The sequence below is a fragment of the Cupressus sempervirens genome, chromosome 4 (assembly GCF_028749045.1).
Source record: "Cupressus sempervirens isolate cs-2001-9-10 chromosome 4, ASM2874904v1, whole genome shotgun sequence".
Classification (NCBI taxonomy): Eukaryota; Viridiplantae; Streptophyta; class Pinopsida; order Cupressales; family Cupressaceae; genus Cupressus; species Cupressus sempervirens.
Window position 1 is genome coordinate 636,274,806 of NC_143121.1, and position 11,418 is coordinate 636,286,223.

Sequence of the window (11,418 nt, forward strand, 5' to 3'; positions counted from 1 at the left end):
AAGCATTAATTTAATTTCATTTATTAAATGCACTTTACTTCCTTCTTAAGATTTCACCTTATGCACCTTTTTCATTTTCATTTAATAATTAATTAGTAATTATTAAACAACATTTACCTTTTAGGTTACCCTTTTACCATTTAGGTTACCCTTCTCAGGTTTTGATCTCCTTCTATAAGGATATATCATTTGTAATTATCTTACATCTTTTTCATTTCTTAGAATACAATTTGCATATCTTTAGAGAAAAACCCTTGCCTCCTCTTGTCTTTTTCTTCTCTGCGATAGGTTTTTACATGCATGTATTCTTCGGGCTTTGCAGATTTGTATTGCCCAAACCCTTCATGGTATCAAAGCCAAATTTATTGTAGCTTGTTTGGTATTTGGAAAAAAAGGAGAACAAGGGTATGACATAATAGATTTGGAGTTTTTCAAGTATTTCTTTTAAAATAAGGGGGTCTCTAATTTTTAGATCACTTTGAGGCCAAATGGACCTCACTAATGGACTTAGAAGGCGTCAAAACCTACATTGTCATATAAAGTTTATCAATTTTGAACAATGTTGATCTAGGAGGCAAAAAAATTGCATAGTAGGGTTGTACAACCTCTACACACAATTTAAGGCATTTATTTTCATCAAAAATTGAACCTTTTTTTTAAGGTGGATTTAATACCACTGCGGTCACATAACTATAGTGGCACTACTTTGGTTACTGTTGCAGTCTCCGCTAGCGGTTAGCCACTTCAGCATTGCTTAACGGCTATGCCAACAACTCTGGCCCTCCACCCCACCACCTCCACCATGAGTGATGTTTTTTAAAAGTTATTTTTATTTTTATTTTTTAAATTAAATTCTTTTTTCAAGTCATTCCAAGGGCCCTGTTGGTTTTTTTGTGATATCTCAAGCATACATGGGTATTTTTCAATCTAAAAAAAGTGTTGGAAAGCTAGTTCTAAGATGGAGACAATGGCACAAGTATTTTTGGGAATTTTTTCTAGTTTGGTACCTTTTATTGTGCTTGAAGTGTATTGATGACTTCTGTCTTTTAGGGGCATAACATCTTCATTATAGCTCCATTTTCTAATCCAAAAAAACCATCGAAAAGCTTTTCTCGAGCACTTTCTAAATTCTCTATCATTTCACTAGCATTTTGTACTAGGTATTTGTGATTCATTTATGAAGCTTTTTTCACTTCACTCATTTACACATTCTTTCTCTAAGCTGGGGTTTGGTTATTTGCATTGTGGGTGGTGTTTTTATATTACTTTCTGTTATTATGTCGGCATATTAGAAAACTTCAAAAATCCCTTCTAAAATAATGGTCAAGACCTCTTCTTATCTATAACTTCTAACCCCTCACAACTACCACACTTGGAAGACCTTGATGACTCGAATTCTCTAGTCAAAAGGGTTGTGGTCATGTTTAGATGTTGTGCAACCTATTTTTCAAAGGCCTTATGAGATCATGCAACATCAAAACAAGATGGATGAGGCAATCAGATTGATTGCATTACAAGTATCAGACAGTCTACAATTTCATCTAGACAAGTATAATACTCCTCTAGCTATGTGGACCAAGATTCATGGCTTGTTTGGTACTGTGAATGAGTTCAAGGCACTTCAGTGCTTACATCTCTTGTATCGGATTCCTTTCTAACTATTGATGACTTCTTGATTAAGTTTAATTGATAGATATCCATGTTGTAGGGTTATCGAAAGACAAAGACTAATGTTGAGTGTATCTATCTGATTCTCTCTAAGCTTTGAGAGAATTTTTAGATTTTTGCTTCTACCTTCCATTCCACCAAAGATGTTTTAGGGAATAGATTTGTTGTGCCTACTTTTGAGGTCTTTTGTGATCGCTTGATTAGACAGCAGTCAAAGCTTACATAGTTGGATAGTATGACTTGTTCTAAGATGAAGGCATTGGTAGCTTAGACATCTACAAGAAATTCAAAGCAGCAACAAAAGCATAAGTTAGATTCAAGAGGCAATGAGAGTTCCTCCAAGCCTACTCCCAAATTGGATGCTTAGAAGCCCTCTCAGAAGGGTAATTATTCTAAGTCTAGTGAGTCTTCCTCCAAGACTAAGAAGTACATAGGTAATCCTTACAATTTTTGTGAAAAAGAAGGACATCCAATTTTTAGGTGTTGGAAATGTCTTGAGGTATTAGAGGAGGCCATGTAGCATTCTAGTATTGCTTCTCTGAAGCCTCCACCTCTTCCTGCAGGGAAAGGACATGTTCTTTCTGCATGAGAATTATCTTCTACAGCTTCTTAGATTCTTGATTCTAGAGCTTCCCATCATATGACACACTCACCTAATTTGGTTACCTCACTTGCTTAGAATGTTACTACATAAATTATAATTGGTGATTCTTCTCAGCTTTCAATCACAGGTTCAAGAACTATCTCTTTAGAAAGTGGTTCACTACATGATGTTCTCTTGGTTCTAAACATTTCTATGAACCCCCTATCTATCTTTCAGATTTGTCATTCAAGCTCTAGAAAGATAGTTGAGTTCTCACCACATGATGTGGTTATTTGAGACCTCCATGATCCTGATTTGATTATTGCTACAGGGAGTGTTGATCCTTAGTCTCACTTATATTAGTTTGATGGATTTGAGAACTCTGACTCTACAGGTGTTTCTCTCATTGCTCATGCAGATATAGTGAGCAAGCTTTGGCATTAGTGTTTTGGCAATGTCAACTATAGATATCTGTAGTAGATGAGTACACAAGAGCTAGTGATTGGGTTGCCTCAGATCTCTTGTACTGACGGTGTGTGTCAAGGTTGTGCACTTGGAAAATGTCACAAAGATCATTTTCTAATAGGTAGATACACATGTGCTAAGGCACCATTGGAGTTGATACACAATTATCTCATGTTATTTCCCACTCCATCTTTTTCAAGTGCTTGATATGTGCTTACCTTCATAGATGACTTCTCTAGATGCACATGAGTGTACTTTATGAAGTACAAATCCAATGTCTTTGATTCCTTTCAAATCTTTAAGACATTTGTAGAGAAGCAGTCTAGTCTTTTTGTCAGGTGTATATGCATTGAAAATGGGGGGAGAAATATGTGAATTATTCTTTCGAATATTTTTCCACTAAGCATGGTTTACAGCATCAATTCTTTGTTCCCTATACAACTCAGCATAATGGGGTTACATAGAGAAATAACACGACATTATAGGAGATGGCCAATTGTATGATTCAGTCTAGATCTATGACTTCTTCATTCTAGGTTGAAGTTGTCCATTGTGTTAACTACATTCAGAATCAAATGCCTCACAAGATATTGTGACATATGACTCATGAGGAGGCTTGGACTCATGTCAAGCCCGATGTTTTTACTTTCTACATTTTTGGTAGTGAGCCTTGGGCATTTATTGTAGATGCTCAATAGAAAACCATGGAGAAGAAGAGTTGACCACTCTTTTTTTTTTGGCTACTGTGAGGATGTGAAGGCGTAGAAGTTATTTAATCCTTATTCTAGAGATATCTTATTTTGGTGAGATGTCCAGTTTGATGAGTGTTATCCTTTGATGGATCCTCCATCTCTAGCTTCTTCCTCACTACCTAGTACTTTCTCTACTCCTCTACAAGATTATGCATGCTCTAGATCCTCCTTCACCACCTCCACCAAATGTTATGTAAGCACCCAAGTGGGCTCATGATACTAGTGATGCAGCAGGACCTTTGGTAGGTGATCTTACTTATGCTCATCGCACTCATGCTCAGGCTATAGGTAGTGGCCTCTTCAGTCATGCTATTTTGGATGATCAACAAAGTTTTTCATAGGTGACAGGACACTCAGAGTGGGAAACGGCTATGGATGAGGAGTACTCTTCTTTGACAAAGAACCACACATGGGATCTTTGTCCTCTTTCAAAAAGAAGAAAGTTGGTTTGGTACTAGTGGGTGTACTGTACCAAGTATGTTGTAGATGGTTCCATTGATAGGTATAAGGCACATCTTGTTGCAAAGGATTTTTCATAGGTTGAGGGTATTGATTACTTTAAGACCTTTACCTCTGTTGCTAAGATGAATTCTATTTGCCTTGTACTCTTTCTTGTAGCTTCATAAGGATGGACAAGTTTTTTAGATTGATGTGAAGAGTGTCTTTTTGCATGGAGACCTTCATGAGGAGATCTACATGGAGAAACCTCATGGTTTTGTGAACGATTCTTCATTAGTATGTGATCTTTGAATATCTTTATATGGTCTCAAATAGGCCCCTAGGGCTTGGTATGAGAACATAAATTCCTTCTTGCTTGCTTCATAGTTCACTCAATGTCATTCCACTCCTACAGTTTGCATTCAGCATCATGGGGCTGACTTATTGATACTTGTGCTTTATGTTGATGACCTCATCATCATAGGAAGCTTAATCTCTATGTTACATAGTGTTCAACAAGCATTGACAAAGTAGTTTGAGATGATAGATCTTGGACTTCTACACTATTTCTTGGGCCTATAGGTTGTTCAATCTTTTGATGAGATAGCTATACTCTAGAAAAAGTATGCTCTTGATATGCTTCAAAGATTCTACATGCTTGATTGCAAGCCTTCTCCCGCACCTTTTCAATCAAGTGTTATTTTATCTACCACTTTCTCTATTCCTATAATGGATTCCACTTTATACAGATAGCTTATGGGTAGTTTTTTGTACTCGACAGACACATCCTGATATTTTCTTTGTGGTTGGACTTGCCTCTCAATTCTCCCATGATCCTTATGAGAGTCATTGGAAAGCTTCCAAATGTATCTTGAGGTATATTAGAGTTACAACATGTTATGGCATTCGATACACATCAACAAATCCTCACATTGTTGGTTTCACAGATTCATGTTGGGTTGGTGATATTGATGATTTGGTTTTGGTCCTATCACATGGTCTTGCAAGAAGCAACATGCTCACACATTATCATCTATAGAGGCAGAATACAGGGCAACTATATTGGCTAGTCAAAAGGTTTTGTGACTTTGACAGTTGATGACAAAGTTTGGATTTTCTCCTAATAGTCCCACCTTTCTTTGGTGTGACAATCAGAGTGTTATACACACCAGTTGAGCATTAGTGAACCAAGCACATCGATCTTCACATGAACTTCATTAGGCACTTGATTTAGGATGGCATTTTGATCTTGGAGTACATTCCTACTGCTCAGCAAGTTGCAGACATCTCCACTAAACCTTTTGCATCCCCGAGGTATCTTGAACTACATTCTATGCTTGGGGTGAAGGAAGTTGTCCTTAAGGGGTCTCAGTGATGATTCCTTCCTTCTTTTTCATGTTATCTCTTTTTGGAGTAGAGTTTTTCCCACTAGGTTTTCTCTATTTCTCCATTTCATAGAGATTTGGTTGTGATCGGGTACCTTATTAGGCCTTGTTGCCAGGACCCAAGTTTGCTTTTAGCATTGTATTGTAGTTTCCTTTCTCTTTCTAAATTGTTTATAGCTACATTGTTGCTAATCTTAAGGGGGGTGTTAGAGTAAAACATTCATTTCATTTCATTTATTAAATTTTCTTTATTCCCTTCTTAAGATTTCACTTTGTGCACCTTTTTCATTCTCATTTAATAATTAATTAGTAATTACTAAATAACATTACCTTTTAGGTTACCCTTTTCGGGTTTCGACCTCCTTCTATAAGGATAGATCATTTCTAATTATCTTACATCTTTTTCATTTCTAAGAATACAATTTACATATTTTTAGAGCAAAACCCTTGTCTCCTCTTGTCTTTTTCTTCTTTGTGATAGGTTTTTACATGTAGGTTTTTTTTCAAGCTTTGTGGATTTGTATTGCTCAAATCCTTCAATTTATTATGAGCCTTGAATTAATTATTTCAACACTATACTAGCATTAATTGTTCATTTGAACTGAGATTTGGCTCAATTTCATACAACCTTGGAAATAGAACAAAATGACTCCATTTCCATGAATATGCAGCAATGAAATCATAAACCTGTATTTCTAAGCAATATTTGATCTTATCTCCACAGATCTGAAAGAGAATCACCCTGGCCTCTATCCATAGCTTTTTAAATCCTTGGTCATTGGAAAAATAATGTCCACAGCCCTTGTAGCCACTTTCCTTAGCTTCAACCTTTAGATTCACACTTGGTGCAATTTGCTCAATGGGAAAATCAATTTGAAAGCTTGTAATCTGTGAGATATGAATTGTTAGGGCAAGATAGCAGAGGATAAAATGCATACCACTTCTCATGGGGAGGACGTAGTATCACACCCTAGCCATGCCTAAATCACCTAATCCTCATGTGTACCAAAAAAATAGGAAACCCGCTTAAAATGACTAGTTAAATGTATTACAAAAGGAGACTCGAAAAAGGTAGGAAGTGGAACACTTGAGAAAGATGAGAAGTTATCTAAAATAGACTTAGACACCACTATATCTAACCTCACTGACCTCTATTAATGACTTTTTAAGCACTTAAAAAGGGAGAGGACTAAAACTTGGCAACATGATTGCCATGGCCCTGGAGGGCCCAGGCATGCTGGAGGCTTTGGTGTGCCCAGACCTACACATGGTGTTGGATCTATGTAGAGAATATTCTCCCTCTTTGTCAGGTAATGTGTTGGGTTAGACCAATGCTTTTGAGCCCCCTTTGTCAATTTTTAGAGTTGAATTTTCTCGCAATGAGGTTGGGTCCATTGATTCTCTCCCCACTCCCAAGGGAGGGTGGAAAAATGTTCTTGTGGGTGGTAACAAGGGGAACACCAAGCCTAAGGATCCTAAAGTCACTCATGGTGTTACTAGTCTAAAAATTGCATTCCTAGATAGTGTTGTGGACAACATTGTTGCCTCCCTCAAACATTGTGTTACAGGACATTTTATCTCATTCAGGCCATCGATAGAGATGACCAGGAAGTGGGTGGCATAGAAATGGTCTATGAAGGGTAGTATTTGTCTTGGCCATGCCTAGTGGCCTCTTCTACTTTCACTTCACGGCTACTGAGGACCTGGCGGCTATCCTTTATGGGACTTGGTACTATGGCAAGCACTATCTGGCCCTACCAAAATGACACCCTAGCTTTGATGCTAGCCTAGAGCTTCAAATTCTAGCCTTGGTTTGGGTCCATTTACCAAGACTACCACTAGAGTTCTGGGATGAAAAGATCCTAAGATGCATTGGGAACACATTTGGACATTTTGTTGTTGCTGACCAGGTGATTTTGCTTAAATCTAGACTTGTCTTTGCTAGATTCTATGTGAACATTACCATTATTAGGACTCTTCTGACCATGTTCACATTGTCCACTAAGTGGGGGAAAAGGGTCCAACTAATAGAATATGATAATGTGAGCTTATATTGCCAAAAATTTGGGTGTTTTGGCCATGTGTTGTTGGCTTGCATTTCCCCTTCTCTGATAGACAAACAAAAGGTGGGCTCGTCTGGCATTGTTCAAGACTCTACCATGTTAGGGGAACCATCGACTACTCCTGTGGGAGTAGAAGTTGAAAGCAAGGAGTACAACCTTGGTGGCAAGTCTTTAGAGGAAAGCAAAGAGAATGGTAAGGTTAAGGAAGTTGACTAAGGTGGCCAGCATGGAAGCAAAGAAAGTGATGAATATGGAGGAATGCCCATTTAGGAAGGAGATAGATGATCTATTGAATTACCTAGTGGTGAGAGAGGTTATTGTTAACCTTGATTTGGAGGAAGGTGAAATTGGAACCCCTGGAGGTGACCCCATCAAAGAGGAAATTATAGCCAATGCTCCTGTTGGGGGCCAAGTGAGTTCACTCAAGAATCCTTATGTATCCCCAAAATCCTTGGCTAGGAAATAGACCATACTATTGGTGACTCCTGTTAAGAACTCCCTACCACTAATGGAGGTGGGGGGGTTCCAACCATTAGGAATAAGGTGTCTCAACCTTAAATAATCCCTATTCTTAGTATTTGTTTGTAAATGTATTTTTTGCAAATAATGTAATTAAGTGTGAGTGTACATGTCTATTTGGCATGTTGATGTGTCACTCCACTTGTATGTGTCAATGTCTTGAATTGTGTGTAAGGAGATCATGGTTGAAATAGTTATGACAGATTCCTATGACATGTAAGAGCTATCTCTAGAAGATTCGATGATGGGTGAAAATGTGAAGACATGTGGCATCGCCTTTTTTTTTTCTTTTTTCCTTTTTTTGAAAAAAGAGGGGTAAAAATTTATTCAATCAAAAGCCAGGAAAAAAGCAACGGCCAAAGGCCCAATACAACACTACAAACTCTTGTCCTCCAGAAGCATTTGATCAATAATCTCACGTTACTCAATGGGTAACTCATCCCTACCATTAATATTCCACCTACCCACATTCTCTGAAGCCCACTTAGCCAGACAATCGGCCACTTCGTTCCACTCACGAGGAATATGATGAAAGGAGACAGAGTCCACTGACCTACAAAGACCAAGAATTTTTTTCGCTAAAGAGGAAAGTTTCCAACTAACATTATCCAGCCTCTAGTTGTTCAACATATCCACAAAAATCTGCGAGTCAGACTCACAGATGAAATTCTACCACCCTAACGAGCAACCACGCTCAATAGCAACCTTAATGGCTAGGGCCTCCATTAGATTATTAGAATGCTTACCCTTGTAAATAGAGAGAAGAAAAATTGCACCTTCAATGTCACTTCTACCAATAGCCCCAATACTGGCATGCCCCGGCTTCCCCCGAGAAGACCCATCCGTATTGATCTTCAAGAATCCAGTCAGGGGAGGGGACCACCTCCCATCTCTAAAAAACCCACTGCTTCCCATGGCTCTGTCTATTCTTGGGAGTGCCTCCCTACCTACTTTCCTTCAGGTTCAAATTCTTCACAATAGCTTGATCCCCAAGATCAATACTAACAGACATATCACACTTTGCATATATCATCTCCTGAATCCTATTAAGAATCAACTTCCATAATTGGGTACTACTAGATTTGGCAACACAAAAAATCTTGTGATTCCTTTCCAGCCAAAGGTTCTAGAGAATGAAGACTAGACCAACCAACCAGGCAACCTGTAAGAAAGAAGTCTTTGTAGGAGGTCTGCCCAAGCTTTCCCAAAATTTGATAAGAGAATTAGCATGAAAGCAACCATGACCCCAAGCCTCCCACCATCTATGCCATATCTCTCTTGAGAAGGGGCAGAAAAAAAAAAAAAGTGTGAGACACACTCCTCATTATGCTGACAGAGAACACAAATCAAGGGGCCCTGAAAACCTCATTTGTAGAGATTCTCCCAAGTAAGGCATTTCTTGTGAGCCAACACCCATAAGAAAAAGTTACACTTGGGCCACGAAAAGCTACTCCAAACTTTCTTCCACTAGGGCACTTCAGCCCGCCCATGAAGGTTCCTATCAAGAATAGCATAGCCTTGAGCCACTATAAATTTTCCTTTTGGACTTGGACTCCAAGCTAAGTTGTCCCTCCCATTGAGAGAGCTACAAAATCTACCCTCCAGAACACGAGAGAGGAGATCCTGGTCCTCAACAGATCCATCCATCAATCACTCCTGAGGATCCTTCCAGCAAGTTATCTCAACTTGTCCCAGGCATTTAACCATCTTAAAATGCTCCACCTTAATCCAACCAGCATTAGAAAAGGTTTGGGAGCGGGGGAATAGTTGGGGAAAGCTAGAAAGAATAGGAGGATGGCCATCCCATGAATCCTGCCAAAATAGAGTTTCTGAGCCTCTATTACAAATCCAAAAGAGCCCCTCCTTAACAATTTTTGCTCCCCTCTTGAGAGTATTCCAAATATAGGAGCCTTTACCCACCAAAGGAAGCCATGGGACCTCAGAGCAATCTGCACCAGGAAAGTACTTGTGGGTGATAATCTTGGTCCACTCTTGATCTTGACTATTACACCAATGCCAGTATAATTTGGCAGCCAGTGCATTGACAACAAGGTCCATCGAACGAAGCCTGAGGCCACCCACATGCTTTGGCCTACACATAGTCTCCCATTTGACTAGACTCCACTTTGAGGAAAGAAGATTGCCAGACCAAAGGAATTTCCAAGATAAAGCATCAAATCTCTCACAAAACTGAAAGGGGGAATCTGGACACCACACCTGTAAATGGGAAGAGACTGCACCATAGTCTTAAGCAGAACCACTCTCCCAGCAGAAGATAGCCATCTATAAGTCCAATGACTAACCTTACTTCTGAATTTATCCAAAATCCCCTGCCAATAATCCCTCCACTGAGCACCCAATGATAGAGGGACCCTAAGATACATTAAGGGGAGAGAGCCAATCTAGAACCTAAGAATTCTAGCAATCCTGTTCTGAATAAGCCTAGGAGTGTTAAAGAAATAGATAGAAGACTTATCATCATTAATTTTCTGACCTGAGGCTTTCAAATAGATATCTAGAGCTTTACTAATATTAACTGCCTCGCTGATTCTAGCCCTGCCCAAAAGCCCGGTATCATCCACAAATTGAAGATGAAAATACGAAGGAAGGTTATTACTTCAACTCCACCCTTGGATAAACCCCTGCCAAACCTGAGCTTTTAAAAATCTTCCAAGCCCTTCTACCATGATAATGAATAAGTAGGGAGATAAAGGGTTTCCTTGTCGAAGTCCTTGAGAGGCACCAAAGAGCTCAAAAGGTTCTCCATTAATGAGAACAGAGAAGGAGGACGAGGTCACGCAGCTAAGAACCCACTCAACCCATTCCACTGCAAACCCAAAATTCAATAGAATTTTTTTTAAGAACTCCCAACTCACTTGATCATAAGCCTTGGCCATATCGAGTTTTATAAACATAGCTTTCTCGTTAGAATTGGCCATAGAATGGATAGCCTTTGTTGCTATCACAACTCCATCAAAAATTTGTCTTCCATCCACAAAGCCACCCTGTTCCGCAGAGATTAAAGGACCAAGGAATGGTTTGAGCCTCTCTGTAATTAGCTTGGTGATGATCTTATAGACCACATTACACAATGATATGGGCTTGAACTGATCCAACCTGTCAGCACCTTCCTTCTTAGGTATGAGGGCCAAGAAGGTCGAGTTCAAAGATTTCAACATTTGTTTATTCCTGTGTGATTCCTGGACCACATCTAGAAGATCATACTTTATTATCTCCCAGAATTCTTGGAAAAATTCAATTGGAAACCCATCTGGACCAGGGGCCTTACCTTTCTTCATATTAAACACAATTTTCTCTAGTTTTGGAAGCGAGATAGGATATAATAGGGTTTCATTCATTTCTACAGAGACAAGATGAGGGATACAATCCAAAATGTCTCACTCCTCATGCCCAACTCCAGGCTCCTCCCTAGAAAAGAGATCAGAGAAGTACTTAACTGCTTCCCTAGAGATAGCTTCACAAGAATAGATCTGAGTTCCATCAGATAATACAAGAGAGGAAAGAGAATTCCCATGCCGTCGAGC

At 39.1% G+C, this 11,418-nt stretch overlaps 1 protein-coding gene across 1 annotated transcript; it reads right to left on the reverse strand.

Moving 5' to 3' along the window:
- Positions 1-8,293: 8,293 nt before the first annotated feature.
- LOC149562848 (uncharacterized) lies at positions 8,294-8,788 on the reverse strand. Its single transcript, XM_089828029.1, has 2 exons — positions 8,547-8,788; positions 8,294-8,426 (listed from the first exon to the last, which is right to left on the reverse strand). Exons 1-2 carry the CDS (start codon positions 8,786-8,788, stop codon positions 8,294-8,296), a joined length of 375 nt encoding a protein of 124 aa, XP_089684155.1.
- Between the last annotated feature and the right edge of the window lie 2,630 nt (positions 8,789-11,418).